Source organism: Acaromyces ingoldii (assembly GCF_003144295.1).
Source record: "Acaromyces ingoldii strain MCA 4198 unplaced genomic scaffold FA10scaffold_4, whole genome shotgun sequence".
Taxonomy (NCBI): Eukaryota; Fungi; Basidiomycota; class Exobasidiomycetes; order Exobasidiales; family Cryptobasidiaceae; genus Acaromyces; species Acaromyces ingoldii.
Window position 1 is genome coordinate 253460 of NW_020290250.1, and position 14456 is coordinate 267915.

General features: G+C 59.6%; 8 protein-coding genes across 8 annotated transcripts; 3 read left to right on the forward strand and 5 right to left on the reverse strand.

Annotated features, from left to right (window-relative positions):
• Positions 1 to 370: 370 nt before the first annotated feature.
• Positions 371 to 1472, reverse strand: FA10DRAFT_302342 (hypothetical protein; the record flags this gene model as incomplete). The annotated part of the gene is made up of 3 exons (XM_025525103.1): positions 371 to 1180; positions 1230 to 1298; positions 1398 to 1472. 3 exons carry the CDS (start codon positions 1470 to 1472, stop codon positions 371 to 373), a joined length of 954 nt encoding a protein of 317 aa, XP_025376147.1.
• Positions 1473 to 2246: 774 nt separating this feature from the next.
• Positions 2247 to 4396, forward strand: FA10DRAFT_267563 (hypothetical protein). The gene has a single exon (XM_025521961.1). It carries the CDS (start codon positions 2277 to 2279, stop codon positions 4308 to 4310), a length of 2034 nt encoding a protein of 677 aa, XP_025376148.1. The 5' UTR covers positions 2247 to 2276; the 3' UTR covers positions 4311 to 4396.
• A 144-nt stretch (positions 4397 to 4540) lies between these two features.
• On the forward strand, positions 4541 to 6280 carry FA10DRAFT_252961 (hypothetical protein). Its single transcript, XM_025519670.1, has 2 exons — positions 4541 to 5233; positions 5311 to 6280. Exons 1-2 carry the CDS (start codon positions 4730 to 4732, stop codon positions 6109 to 6111), a joined length of 1305 nt encoding a protein of 434 aa, XP_025376149.1. The 5' UTR covers positions 4541 to 4729; the 3' UTR covers positions 6112 to 6280.
• FA10DRAFT_133248 (RCC1/BLIP-II) lies at positions 6189 to 7915 on the reverse strand. Its single transcript, XM_025517991.1, has one exon. The coding sequence runs from the start codon at positions 7827 to 7829 to the stop codon at positions 6267 to 6269; it is 1563 nt and encodes a 520-aa protein (XP_025376150.1). The 5' UTR covers positions 7830 to 7915; the 3' UTR covers positions 6189 to 6266.
• Positions 7916 to 8002: 87 nt separating this feature from the next.
• Positions 8003 to 9061, reverse strand: FA10DRAFT_286853 (hypothetical protein; the record flags this gene model as incomplete). The annotated part of the gene is made up of 1 exon (XM_025524105.1): positions 8003 to 9061. The coding sequence occupies one exon, from the start codon at positions 9059 to 9061 to the stop codon at positions 8003 to 8005; it is 1059 nt and encodes a 352-aa protein (XP_025376151.1).
• A 273-nt stretch (positions 9062 to 9334) lies between these two features.
• On the reverse strand, positions 9335 to 10568 carry FA10DRAFT_231393 (2-nitropropane dioxygenase; the record flags this gene model as incomplete). The annotated part of the gene is made up of 2 exons (XM_025518855.1): positions 9335 to 9924; positions 9989 to 10568. The coding sequence occupies 2 exons, from the start codon at positions 10566 to 10568 to the stop codon at positions 9335 to 9337; spliced, it is 1170 nt and encodes a 389-aa protein (XP_025376152.1).
• Positions 10569 to 11456: 888 nt separating this feature from the next.
• FA10DRAFT_260876 (putative cyanate hydratase) lies at positions 11457 to 12195 on the forward strand (the record flags this gene model as incomplete). Its single annotated transcript, XM_025520050.1, has 4 exons — positions 11457 to 11763; positions 11846 to 11955; positions 12040 to 12102; positions 12172 to 12195. The coding sequence occupies 4 exons, from the start codon at positions 11457 to 11459 to the stop codon at positions 12193 to 12195; spliced, it is 504 nt and encodes a 167-aa protein (XP_025376153.1).
• Positions 12196 to 12360: 165 nt separating this feature from the next.
• Positions 12361 to 14360, reverse strand: FA10DRAFT_294800 (putative sugar transporter; the record flags this gene model as incomplete). The annotated part of the gene is made up of 5 exons (XM_025524452.1): positions 14174 to 14360; positions 13296 to 14109; positions 12865 to 13226; positions 12737 to 12796; positions 12361 to 12665 (listed from the first exon to the last, which is right to left on the reverse strand). The coding sequence occupies exons 1-5, from the start codon at positions 14289 to 14291 to the stop codon at positions 12361 to 12363; spliced, it is 1659 nt and encodes a 552-aa protein (XP_025376154.1). The 5' UTR covers positions 14292 to 14360.
• Between the last annotated feature and the right edge of the window lie 96 nt (positions 14361 to 14456).

A 14456-nucleotide genomic window follows, 5' to 3' on the forward strand; every position in this document is an offset into this window, starting at 1 on the left:
GAAACTAAACAAAAAAAAAAAAAAAAAAAAAAAAAAAAAAAAAAAAAAAAAAAAAAAAAACAATAAGATCGAATCGGTCCTGCTGCAATGCAGGCACGCCAGCCCCCGGCTAGCTTTGGATAAAGCTGAGCCTGCGTTTCGCACTACAGACGCGTCGGAAGGGCTTATCGATGCGCCATGACTCGTTCCGTGGCACATCGCTCCGTGGATATGGCTGTCTAGTAGTGACTGTCAATCTACATCTGACTCGACTGGGTACGATGCTCACACGAGTCTTGACCCTGATCAAGTCACCTCTCTTTCATTACTTTGAATGCTTCACTAAGAAGACACGTAATGTGCGGGCACATTTTCTGAGAAGCACTACTTTTCAAGCATCGGTCTTGCTCTTCTTTGCATCTGGCTGTCCTTCGAAAGATGCAGGTGCGTTGCGCTTTCCTCCCGAACAGTCTTCGGCTCCGACTTCATGACACTCGTCCTCGACCCGCCTGCTTTTCGCTGCTGCTGCAGGACTCGGGACCACACCGTCGGTAGCTGGCCCGGCTACATCGGTCTTTTGTCCGACACTCGTCTCGGTCGTTGGCATGGCGCCTTCGCCTGGCAAGGAAGTCTTCTTGAGGGGGGTTTCCAGAGGCGGCAGGGTTGTCTCTGCTTTCTCGCTTGTGTCGTCCTGGCCAAGGTCTCCGTCATGGCCCTTTGAACTGGCCATCCTCTTCCTCTTATCGGGCGAAGTGGCGGGTGAGCTAGCGTCTTCTTCGTTCATACTCTCTCGCATCGCGACCTTTGGGACCGTCCCACGTTTGCCGATTGCGGACTTGCTAGTCTGGCGAGCGAGGAGGTCCTTTTCTTCCTTCCTCTCCTGCATTTGCTTCACATTGCCGACCGCTTCCTTGGTCTTCTTGATATTGTCGGAGCTGCGCTTGGCTGGCATCTTTGTCGTCTTCTCTTCTTCGTCGTCAGACAGACTTCCACTGTCATCCTCGTACTCGCTCTCCAGCTTCGTCTTTTTCGGAGAGGCATTTTTGGCTTTGTCTTTGACCTTGGGCTGTGTGGCCTTGGAAGGCCCGCTGCCAGCCGCCTTCTTGACAATCGAGGCTGCCTCTTCGCCACCGCGGCCACTGCGCATCAGTATCTTCAGCTGATTCGAGAACAGGAATGTGTAACCGTAGAGGCAGAAGTCCTTAGCGCCTGGAGATGGTCTGCAAGGAAAAAAAATCACTCTGTCTCACCTTGTCGAGGAGACGTCCCTTTGCGTGCCACTTTTTGAGTTCGGGCGTCATTTCATACAGCAGCTTGGCCTGGGCGAGAGTAGTGGGGGAGGCAGCGAGAAAAAGAAGGCAGGGCAATCAGATGGAGCTAAGGGGGCTGGCCATGAAGCGCCGGCTCCTTCAGCTCACATTACTCTGCACAATCTTGTGCGAGGCTGCATTGAGGATTGCCCATTCTCGGTCGCCAAATTCGCCGGAAGCCATTCTGCCGACCGATGTTTTGCTTTTGCAGCGTTGCTTCTACGAGTCTATCTCTATGAGCAGTCGCTCTGCCTTCGAAAGAAGCAAAGGAAGGCATTCACCTCTCTCGCGTTGGCTTTTGGAGTGGATCAGGATGAAGGAAGTGGGACAGCAGCAGAGGTAAAAAGGGATCAGCGGCGGATTGTGACGGCTGCGAGAAAGACAAGAGCGCTCCAAAGTTTGCCCGATCACTTTCATTGCTTCTGCTGTGCATGTTGGATGTTGAAGAGGGCGGTGGGTCGGAAGAAGAAATGATTGCGTGGCTGAGAACTCCGTAGCGGGGCGGGAGGGCCAACTTGACAAGCGGCTGCCTTCATCATGACTCTTTTTGAGGACGAATACGGTCGTGCATGCTACGGAATACTTGTTGACCAAGTTCTTCGATTCCAAGCCATTGAGACAGCTTGAGAGAGCCGATTATCGACGGGCAAGGCGAGGCACGATCCGAGAATTTGCTAAAAACCGAGAGCAAGCGGGTGTATACTACGCGCCATCACACCTCCTTCCTGTACCATCGCATTCCGCCTCTGGCGAACGTGGCCAAGAAAGTCTAGACAACGAGCCAATCTTTCTCTGAGTGAGTGACAGAATCAGACAGGGACCTCACGGTCGAGGCAACAGCATGCTACGAGCGTTAATCTTGGCTGTCATCCACTGTGGCTTGGCGTGGCGTTCGCATTCACGTGTTCTTGGCGTGAGTGGAGGCTGAACGTGCCTGGGTATTAAAGGAAGATGTTCCTTCAGGTACTTGCTACCGACAACGGTGGCATGGCGGTGGACGCTGGCGGGAGCGAGTCGACGAATGCCTCGCTAGACGGCCATGGCATCTTTGCCATCGTCGTATTTGCAGTCGTGGCGCTCATCTGCATTCAGCCGCTAAAGATCCCCCTGCCTCGCGTTGTTGGATCCTGGGCCCAGAAGTGCGTGGGCAGGTTGTTCGGCCGTGGCAACTCCGAAGACGACGATGTCGTCTTTTATCGTCGCCCCTGCATTGTCCTGAACCACGTATGGACGCCCGCAATCGGCATTCTCTTCCTCCTGGCGACCAAGACGATCGGTGGAGAGCAGGTTCGTACGGGCATCGTGGGCGAGGAGGGCGTGGAGCCCTACGACGTGCTGGCGCTCTTCATCAGCCTGGCCTACATCGCCATCAGCCTCGATGCGACGGGCCTTCTCCGCTATCTGGCCTTCCAGGTCTGCCTCAAGGCTGGCACGAGTGGCCTGAGGCTCTATCTCGTCCTCTACCTCTTCTTCTGGTTCGCCGGCGTCCTGGTGGGCAACGACCCCGTCATCCTGAGCGGCACCGCCTTTGTCGTCTACCTCACCCGTGTCGCTGGCATCTCGCCGCCCTCAGCCTGGATATGGGCCCAGTTTGTCGCGGCCAACATCTCGTCGGCGGTGCTGGTGTCGTCGAACCCAACCAATCTCGTCATCGCAACTGGTTTCAGCATCTCCTTTCCCACCTACACTGCATATATGATGCTTCCCTCGATGGCGTCTGCGCTGGCCGGCCTCTTGGTTCTCCTCTTGTTCTTCCGGGATCGCCCAGCAGCATCGCAAGCAAAGGCAAAAGAGAGGGGACCATTCGCGCAGAGATGGAGCCGCGCCACGAGCTGGGCTCGATCTCGTGCATCATCGTCTGTCTCAGCTCTCCGTCTTCGCCATTCCTCGAACACACCAGGGACCTCTTCGACACCAGCAGCAGCAGAGGAGCACGAGATGTCGACCACAGCACCAGTAGCGAGCACAGAGACCAAGGAAGGCAAAGTCGCCCCAACCGTCTACATACCACGGACCATGATCCGTCCCGACGTGGATGCGCGTGCTGCGCTGGTAGACCGTAGCGGGGCCATCTTTGGAAGCATCATCATGGCCGCCACGCTGATCACGCTGATTGTCACAAGCGTCTTTGGAGGCGTCAAAGTGTACATGATTGCAGTGCCAGGCGCCGTGGTCTGTCTCATAAGGGACGTGAGCACGGACTGGTGGACATGGAGAAGCCACCGGAAAGCCGAGCGGCGGAGCAGGAGCAGCGAGAGAAGAGGGGATGAAGTGCAACGCGGGCAGCAAGGTGCTGATGATCCAACACTGCAAAGGCAGGGGTCAAACGTCGACGACGCCGCCGAGGCCAAGGAACCTCGCTCTGAAGAAGTGCATCGGACGATGCTGGGCAGAACCATCGACAAGGCAGCCGGGCTGGCAGACGTCTTCCCCACCGTCACGTATGTGGCGACGAGGCTGCCCTTTCCACTGCTGCCCTTTGCCTTTGGCATGTTCATCCTCGTCCAGTCACTGGCCCACGTCGGTTTCATCGAGATCATGGCCAAGGGCATCGGGGATGTCTGCGCCCGCGGCCAGGCCGCTTGCGCCTTCTTCATTGCCACCCTGGGCGTCGTTCTTTGCAACGTGAGTCACTTCCGATCTTCTGGTGGCAAGCACGGCACTGCTGACCTGCCTCCAAACCCACTCCCAGCTCGGCGGCACAAACATCGGAGCGACAATCATCCTGACAAAGGTCATTCAGTCTCCCGCATTCAAAGCTGCGCTGCCACCGGACGCCGAAGGCATGCTATTGACAAAGATGGCCTTCTATTCGGTGGCCTTTGGCTCCAATGTCGGCGCTCTTGGCGGCACCTTTGCTGCGAGCCTGGCGGGGTTGCTGTGGCGCGACGGCCTGCGCCGGCGAGGCGTCGTCGTGACTGCGACGCAGTTTGCGCTGTGGTGTGGCGTCGTCATAGTCCCGTGCACAGCAGCGGGCGTTGCCGTGCTCCTGGCCGAAGTCCGGTTCTTCAACGGACTTGACTGAAATCGCCGTCGCTGTCGTCCGTAGTGTAGTGTAGTAGTAGCAATGTGCAATCTCCACAACAACACTTTTTTAATGTTAAGAGTATGTCCTTGCCAAAGTCCGTTGGAACGCCCCCTCGTCACGTCATTTGAGATCGAACTGATGCCACGGAGCCATCTCCGGCCACTTGTTTCGGTCTTTCCTGCTTTATTTTTTCTGATGTTCTTTTGAATTTTTTCCTCTCCAGACGCGACCGGCCGTAAATCATCGAAAGAGGTCAGCAACGGGGAATCTATAAAACGACGGGCGCAGAAGATACTGTTTTGCCGCCACTGATCTGACCACCACCAGCAGCTGCTACATCCAGCACAAGCACAAGCAGCGCCTGCCATTTCCGACCAGAAACCGCGGCCGCCGAGAAGAGACCAGAGACACAATGACGCCGGCACCAAACGCAGTCAAGGGCGACAGCAACGGAGCGCTGGCCGCGGGAAGGCATGCGCCCGTCTCGTCGCTCGGCTTCTCCACCAGGGCCATCCACGTCGGCTCGGAGCCGTCCGAGGACACGGGCGCCGTCATTCCGGCCATCAGCCTGAGCACCACGTACGCACAAAAGGGCGTCGGTGGCTTCAAGGACTACGAGTACTCGCGCTCGGGCAACCCGAACCGGGACTCGTTTGAGCGCGCCCTCGCCTCGCTCGAGGGCGGCCGCTACGGACTGGCGTTTTCGTCGGGCAGCGCAGTCACCTCGACGATTCTCAGCGCTCTCCCGCCGAGGAGCCACATCGTCTCGGTCAATGACGTCTACGGGGGCAGCTACCGCTACTTTACCAAGGTCGCCAGCACCGCCCAGGGCATCGAGACGACGTTTGTCGAGATGGGCGTCGACGCCGAGGTGGTCGAGGCCAACCTCCGCGCGGCCATCACAAAGGATACCAAGGTGGGTTTCTTCTTCCTATTTTCTTGCTCTGCGAGCATATAGGCTGACCAGTCCACGCCGCTCTTGTTTGAAAACAGCTCGTCTGGGTCGAGACACCAACCAACCCAACGCTGCGCCTGATCGACATTCCCCTCGTGGCTCGCATCGCAAAGTCGATCAACCCAAACGTGACGATCGTCGTCGACTCCACCTTCCTCTCGCCCTGGTTCCAGACACCGCTGAGCCTGGGTGCCGACATTGTCGCCCACTCGATCACAAAATACATCAACGGCCACAGCGACGTCGTCATGGGCGCCCTCGTGACCAACAGCTCGGCGTGGCACGAGAAGCTCAAGTTCCTGCAGAACAGCATCGGCGCCGTCCCCTCTGCCTTTGATTCGTGGCTCGCCCTGAGGGGTCTCAAGACGCTTTCGCTCCGCATGCGCGCCCACGGCCAGTCTGCCCTTACGATTGCCAACCACCTCGCGCGCCACCCGGCCATCGAGACAGTCATCTACCCCGGCCTGCCCTCGCACCCGTCCTTTGCCCTTGCTCAGCGCCAGGTCGCGGAGCGCGCAAGGCCGCGCGAGGACCCGTCCAGCAGCGGATTCGCCTACGGCGGTATGGTCACCTTCCGGCTCAAGAGCGACCCCAAGGATGACGCACCAGCCAACAAGATCCTCGAGCAGCTCCGCATCTTTACCCTTGCCGAGTCGCTCGGCGGCGTCGAGAGCCTGATTGAGCTCCCGAGCAAAATGACGCACGCCGCCGTCTCGCAGGAGGACAGGGACAAGCTCGGCATCGGCCACAACCTCATCCGTGTCTCGATTGGCCTCGAGGATGTCGAGGACCTCATTGCTGATCTCGACCAGGCCTTCCAGGCTGCCGGGCTCGCATAGAAGACTCGAACGGACACTCAATCACTACTAGATGGGGGTTTGATGCAGCAACCGATAGAAATGCTGGCCAAGACCTGTCATGTACTGTACTAGACGCTACACATGCATACTGAGACGCTTCTCAAAGAAGCAAGCTACCAACTAATCTGATATCTTTACCGGCTCCACTCCTCCTTTTGCTCCTGTCCAGTCTCGACAAACGTCGTCGCACAGCCAGCCCAGATGCCGATTGGTCTGTGCTGTTTCTCGTTTGGTGGATCGGGGTGTATGGGTACGGGCGTGGGGCAGTCGTCCTGGTTGGCCTGTGCCAGGTTCCCGTGCTCGTTCCAGCCCCAGCCCAAGACCGTCGACTCGTCCTGCTCTCTGCCGTTGCTGCTGCAGATGGCCAGGCAGTGCTCGCTGCCACATGCCATTGTCTCGAGCTGGACACCCTGGGGCAGGCGCACCTGTTGCTGTCTGCCATCGGCGTCGCCACCGCCATCTTGATCGAGCCCCCTGCCGAGCTGGCCACTCGTGTTTTTGCCAGAGGCCACGATGGAGGTGGCGACGTCCCCGTCGTGCTGCCGTTGCCGGATGTGGCAGAAGGTGCCGAACCACGTGCAGTGCAGGCCGACGAGGGACGCGGCGATGTTGAGATCGACGTCGAGGGAGTGCGATCGGAAGATGTCGAGCTGACCCTTGGAATTATCTCCGAATGCATATACTTTGCTGGTGCCCACGACACGCTCGACCAGGGGTGTAGTTGTGGTAGTGGAGTCTGACAGCCTCAGGCTCGGAGACTGCTCTGTCCAGTCGCTCGGGACGGCGAGGACCGAGTGCCGACTGCCAGCGGCCAGCATGGGTGCGCCCTCTTCCTCGTCCACTTTCTTGGAGGATGACGGGGAAGACCACCTGGCCAAGCACGTGGGCGCCGTCCAAGCCACCTTCGACTCCCTGCTCTCCAGAGCCGCGCGCGGCCCGAGCTGTCCGTGACGCCGCATGCCCCATCCAACGAGGGCGTGCTCCTGTCCCGTGCTATTCTCGCTTGCCAACGAGCACACGACGAGGCAGTGCTGCAGCCCCACCGCCATTGCCGAGACGTGCACGGCTCCACGATGCCCAATCGCCGGGCCGAGATCGATGCGTGCTTGAGATGTGCTCGAGGACAACGACGACCCCGGCGCGGCCGTGCCCAGCACGCCAAAGTCGTTGTTGCGGCCCAGGACGACGAGGGAGTCGCCCGTCGTTGCGCTGCCCAGCACGATGAATGTGCACTCCCAGCCGCACCGCACCATCTTCGCCCACTGCTCCACCGCATTGTCACCGCCGCCGTCGCCGTCGCCGTTACCTTTACTATGATCGCCTTGGGGCAGAGTGAGCGGCTGAAACTGCGTGGGATCGGCCCCTGCAGCGAGGAGACCGCCCAGCTGGCCAGCGTCGTCGGACCCACACGCCCAAAGCTGGCGCTTTGTCCTCTCGCTGCTGCTGCTGCTCTCGATGATGCAGACCGTGTGGTTTGCCCCGCTGGACAGATCCAAGACCCGACCGGTGCCCTCTCCCTCGTCGTCTTGGCCACTGCTGCTTCTGCTGCCACTCGCCGCCGCCGCCGCCGCCGCCTCCCTCTTCTTCCCCGGCGTGGCGGCAAAGCGGCACGGCTGGAGCGTATGGGCGTCGTCGCGCGTACCGATGCCGAGCTGGCCACCCGCATTGGAGCCCGCGGCCAGGAGCCCGACTCTCATCTTTTACCCAGTCCACAGGCTGGCTCCCCTGCGAGGCACTGACTGTCTTCTTCGTGGTGTATTCTGTTCTTATTTTTTGATTCCATTGCATCCTCCACACAGACAGACAGACAGACAGACAGACATGCGACCGACGCGTCCGAGACGGAGAAGGAAAGAGAGGGAAGGAAGGACTACCGCACAAAGGACACGCCGCCGCGCTGGCGCTTCTCGTCGCGCTCAATCTCCCACGCGGTGCGGATGCCCGCGCCGCTCCAGGGCACGCCCGAGTCGACGAGGCGCTTGAGCTGCTCCCAGCGCTGGCCCGCGTTCCAGCGCTGCATCGCCTGGGCCCGCTTCTCGTCGCCGCCCAGGGCGCGGTAGAGGCGCCGGAGCAGCCAGCGGCCCACCGACGAGGGCAGCACCTTGTCGGCGAGCAGGGCCAGCGGCGAGAGCGCAAAGAGGGAGCCCAGCAGCGCAGTGCTCAGCGTCCGCAGCAGCAGCTCCGGCACAATCGTCGGCGGCAGCACCGACGAGCCGCGCGGGCAGGCCGACGAGAGCGAGAGCGAGAACAGGCGAAAGGTGGGCGAGTATGCGGTGACTGAAGTTGTCCGTCGCTTTCCACCAGCAGCAGAATCAGGCACCTGGAGGCACAGGCGAAAGTAGCCGTCGCCGCTCGAGACGGGCAGGCGCACCAGGTGGGTGCTCACCACGTGGCCGGGCGGCACCCCGTGCGCCATGGCGAGGTGCTTGAGCTGCTTGTCAAACGACGTCTGGCGCTTCGACGACAGCGTCGGCGTCGGCAGCTCGAGCGGCGCCGGGTCGTCCTCGTCGTCGAGCTTGTGCGAGTCGTAGTCGTCGAGCGAGTCGGCCTGCGCCGCGCCGTCGTGGGCCACGTCCCAGCGCTTGACCGACGCCGGCGTCACCTCGACCCCACTGTCCGTGCGCACGCCCAGGTAGCGCGCGGCCGTCCATCCAAACAGGCCTGCACGCCAGCCGCGGCGGACGAGGGTGATGCGGATGCCCTCGACGACGGCAGACGTGTTGACACGCAGGTCGCGCTCATCGACATTGTGCGCCACCACGCTGATGGGCAGGTACGTCTGCGGCCCGCGGTAGCGCACGACAGGGCTCGTGTGCAGCAGCACCGTGTGCGTCGGCGTCGACTCGTGCGTCGCCGTCACGAGGCTGCTCAGGTTGCCAAACACATAGCCCAGCAGCGAAGCCAGAAAGGAGAGGATGCGTTGGAGCATGATTGGTGTGTGAGGGGCCAGGAGCGGAAAATTTAGACTAAAGACGCAGGCAATGCAGTTCTTCGCCAGAGGTGGAGGGGGGAAATTCATTGCAACTTCTTCTTCTCCCAAGGGTCAGCAGGGTGCATCGCCCTGGGTGCAAGCGCATGTAGTGGCAGTCATAGCTAGTAGTAAACGTACTGCAGCAATCGCAATGATATATGCAGCAAAGTCTAAGATCTCAGCTTGCAGTCACATGTAGTCCGGGGGCAAGCACGGCATACATTGCAGCGCCTACACGTAGCTCGAGATGCGCTTGATGGAGTCGGCGGCGTCGCGCGAGACCTCGCGGACAATGTCCTCGGCCGGCATGATTCTGGTGCCCAGCCCGATGCCCGTGCCCGCCCAGGTCACGATCCTCTTTGGGTCCTTGTCCGCCTCGGCCTGCTTGTAGCGCGCCTGCCGCGCCTCGGCGCTCGTGCCCCCCGGGACATCGGCCGCTGCCTCAAAGTCGCGGACCGTGTCGCTGTAGATGCCCCGTCCATCGACGCCCTCTGGCCAGCCGAGGGTGTTGCGGGCGTCATCAAAGGCCATGGAGCGCAGCGTCGAGTCGCCACCGGCATCGAGCAGCACCTGCTTCTGCGCATCGCTGTACACCGCCTCGGGCGTCAGGAGGAAGCGCGTGCCAAACACGCCCCCCGCCGCGCCCTGGGCCAAGGCAGAGGCGAGGTGGGCGCCAGTCATGAGCCCGCCGGCGGCCAGGACCGGCGGTGTGATCCCAGAGGGATTCGATGGTTTCCAGTCGCCCATGCGTGACCCAATCTGCGACAGCGCGACCGAGAGCGGCGGCGACGCAGCCAGACCGTGGCCGCCCGCCTCGTTGCCTGAAAGAATTGCTACAGTCAGCGGGAAAGTTAATCAGGGCAGATTCGACTCGACTCGACTCACCTTGCACGACGATGACGTCTGCGCCGCAGTCCTCGACGGCGGCCTTGGCCTGGGCCTCGTTGCCCACGCCAACAAACAGCTTGAGCTCCTTGCCCCACGCGGCCTTGCCTGCCCCGTTGAGGGCCGCCTCGCGATCACGTACGATGCTGGACCAGCCGACCATGTCGGCCTCGTCGCCAAAGGCGAGCCAGATGGCGCGCGGCTTGCTCCGCAGCGCCGCATCGATGAGGTGCAGCGCCGGGCTCGAGGCGTCGAGGTCCGACGCACCTAGCGAAGGGGGTGGGCCCTTGTTCAGGTTCGACAGGCGCCAGACGAGGAAGCCGATGCCCAGGTGCACGCGGTTGCCCGTGCCTCTGGGCGGCTTGTCGATGCCCAGGATCTGGTGTGCCGTCTCGATCTCGGCCTGCAGCGTGGCCGCGTCAAAGGTGCCGGCGCCGATGAAGCCGAGCCCGCCGGCTTTGGACACGCGCCCCGCCAGGCTGCCGCCGGCCACATTGGCCATGGGGCCCAGCACGACGGGCGTCGTGAGCGTGTCGATGACGCTCGTCAGCCGCGTCCGAATGGCCGCCGTCGCACTCATCGCTTGTGTGGGTGTGTCTCGGGGGATGAAAAGACAGCTGAATGGCTGTTTCTTCAAGTGCGCAAAATTGTGTGGAAGGGGGACGATCAACGCAGGTTGTCCCTCGTCCCCGCTCTCGCAAGGAAAGGATTTAGCGGGAGGAAGCAATGTCAAAAGAAGGTGGAGGCCCGAGCGGCCCAAGCGGTCGTCGCTCGCGGATTTAGAAGCGGCGCGTACCGTCCTTCCATCAGTGCAGGCTCATGCGCGAAGGGGCATGACGAGGCCAGTATCTAGCTGATCTGATGGAATAGAGAACCCCGTGTCGCTTCCGATAACTATGAGAACATATAGAAGACGGATAGTGACCGTCGCTCTTACCCTCGAACCAATGAGATTTTGCGGCTTTGCAGCGCTGCATCTCTGAGCTGGGACAAATGCTCGAGATACGGCGTGAGAGCTTGTCTGTGGACAACGTGGCCATGGCAGACTCGTACGAGCTTCATGCTTGGCATTCTCAGATGACTGAGTCGAGATAGGAGGAGGAAGGGAGGCAGGCTCGCCTCTCGGCGTTTGATCAAGGCGACGAGGATAAAGGCCGATAAGCCTAAATGGCGCGGACCAATGAGGTAGGTTTCTATTGGCCCCATCCCTCCACCTGCAGTAAAAGCCAAGTCAACTGATCAGCGAGAAGGGCCCTTCTTCCAGCCCAGTCTTATCTTCCCAATTCATTGTGCCAAGAGTGGCTGCTGCCCCCACAGAAGATCAGGCCAAATGTCAAGCACTGCTGCTAGCCTCTTGCGTTCTCGGGCTTTGCTCACGAGAAGGGCCCTTCCCCTTCTCCCTCGCACCCTCGTCACAACCACCATCACCACCAAGTCTTCCTCCTCGCACTGCCTGAATCGACGCACCATGTCCTCCTCGTCCTCCTCGACTGTAACTGCGCAGGGTCTCCCCACCGTCCTCTCGGACCTGCCCCCGATCTTTACGGCGCTGTACCAGTCCAAGGTCACGAAGAAGCTCTCGTTTGAGCAGATTGCCAGCGCCATTGGCCGAAACGAGTGGTACACGGCCGCCATCTTCTACGGCCAGGCCAAGCCGGACAAGGACGACCTCGACAAGCTCAGCAAGGCCCTCGATGTGCCCAGGGAAGAGCTCGAGACGAACCTCGGCGAGCACTTTTACCCCAACCGCGGCGTCGGAGAGTGGCCCCCCAAGGGTGAGTTGTTTCCCACTTGCTCGCGCATCCCCCCTCTTCTCATTTGCAATCAACACTGTTTCTGACTCGCGACCGCACGCAGACCCCGTCGTGTACAGGCTCTACGAGGCGCTCCTCGTCTACGCCCACCCGCTCAAGGCCATCATCCACGAAAAGTTTGGCGATGGCATCATGAGCGCCATTGACTTCTACGTGGGTTGTTCTCGCGGTTCCATCTCGCAGAGATTGTCTGGTGCTGATCACATGAGCACCTTTTGTTCTCGTTTTGTGCTACAGGGCGACGTGGAAAAGGTGCCCGACCCCAAGGGAGACCGCGTCAAGATCACCTTCAACGGAAAGGTGAGCCTTGCCTCTGCGCCCCCTGTCGTTCGCATAAGACTGACAGTCATCTTCTCCTGTTCACTGCAGTTCCTGCCCTACAAGCGCTGGTAATGCGTGATCAAGAGCGCTCGAGTTTCCTCTTCTCTCCTAGTCTTGGCTGGAATTAATGGTGGACATCCCCAACCTTTCAATTCGATTCGTAATGTAAGCAGCTTGAATCCCACAAACGACATCTCGTATCTAGTTATATTAGTCTGGGCACAGAGAGGCACGACTTCAGGCGCTCAACGTCTTGAGAAGGATGGGACTAGCTCCTACGCCCTTGTAGGCGCCATCTTGATCTTCCCTTTTGATGTCTTTTACCACTTCGCTCGTCGAGTTCCCCGCATAAGCCTCACCATCATGTGCGTTCCAGCGAATCGTTTGGGTTTCCCAGGCCCGCCTTAGAAAGAGGAGGTCGACTTCCTCGAGTGTCTTGCCCATCGTCTCGGGCAGGAAAAAGTATATCACGGGCAGCCAGGCGGCATTCAGGATCGCGAAGATCACATACGTTCTCCAGCCGATGTTTTCGATTGCGGAGGCTGGGCAGTCGAGGGTGACATGATCAGCTTGAGAGCTTGTGCGACGCACAAAGGGAAGGTGGCCTACTTACGGGTTAGCTTGACGATGGCAAAGTTGCAAATCCAGTTGCTTGCGGTAGACAGAGCAGATCCTGGGAGAGTCATCATTCGAGTGAGGAAGGAGGCCTGAAAAGTTGGAGAAATATAACACCACACGCACCCTTGGTCCGGATCGTGAGGGGCAGGATCTCCGAGGGGATGAGCCAGACGGTAGCCTGGAAGCCCAGGCTGAAAAATAGTGCGAAGAGGAACAGCATCGACGAGGCTACCCGGCCGTAGACTTTTGACGCACTGGCATCGTCTCCGATCTTCTTGATAACTATCGACTGGATGATCATGACGAGAGACATGCCCGCAATGCAGGGCAGCAGCAACCGCCGCCGACCGATGCGGTCGATGGCAAAGATAGAGAGCGTGCTGCCGAGAATAAGGCACATGTTGAGACCCCCACTCATCAGTGCTGCCTCTTTTTTGGCCATACCGATCGAGCGAGTAAAGAGAGTGGAGCTGTAGTAGATGAGGCTGAGGGGGATGATGACTAGGTGTCAGCAAGAGGGAGAGAAACGGAAGGGAAGGCAGCAAACCACTCACGCATTGATGCCGCCAAGCTGTTGAGCTGCTTGGATAAAGCAGGCGAGGAGGAGCCTCTTCCGGGTCTGCATGGAATCGTCGCGCCATGAATCTCCGTACGGTTTCACGAGAGAAAGCCAGCCCCTGTTCGCGGTCGCGCGCTCTTGGGCGACGGCCTCCTCGATGGCGTTGAAGTCATCTTGTACCCCTATAAAGTCGCCATTCGCTGTTCGTGCCCGGAGCCGTACGAGGACGGAAATGGCATCGTGCTTTCGTCCCTTTGCGGCAAGCCAGCGCGGCGTCTCGGGAATAACGAATGCCGACACGGCAACGACGACGATGAAGACGCACTGGAGAGCGATGGGAACTCTCCAGACCGCGGTGCCCATCCTATCCTTGTTCGCGGGGGACGAGCCAAAGTTGAAACCGTAGTCGACCCAATAGCTGAGGACGATGCCGATGTTGAGAACCGTCAGGTCAAGAGCGACGAAGGCACCCCTATTCCATGCAGGTGACATCTCGGCTTGTAGCACGGGCACGGTGGCATTGATGGCACCCATGCCCAAGCCACTGATCAGCCGGCCAAGAATCATGACGCCGACTGTGTGAGAGGCAGCCTGAACGATTGCGCCGAAGAGCATCAGCGCGCTGCCGATCAGAATAGTCTTGCGTCGGCCAAATCGCTCTCCCGTGATAAAGGTAGAGATGGCGCCGAAGAAGCACCCGATTTCGTATAGGCTCACGATGTTGCCGATTGTCGAGGCGTTGGGCTCGTTGAAAGTCTCCCGAAAGGCAGGCGTCTCAACAAGACCGCCCATGACTCCATTGTCGTAGCCTGGGGAAATGGTCTCCCTTACTTTCAGCAACGATCAAGGTTCGTAATTCTTATTCTCACTCACCTACAAGGAGGAAGCCTGAGGCACAGCAGACGGTGATTGCAGAGAGCAACCAGCGGCCACGTAGACCCAAGTCAAAGTCAAAAGGTCCGCCGTCTACTCTTGTGTTAGAAGTGGCCATGGCGTGTCTTGTCGTAAATGGACGAGGAACGGTATTTTTGGCAGAGAAGGTGATGCGAAGGAGAGGGAGAGAGGATGCAGAGTAGCGAGCCGCGGCTGCAGCACAAAATCAAAGATATATGCACAGATGTGGGGGGATCCAAGGTGGACCTACGGCGTCTGTACT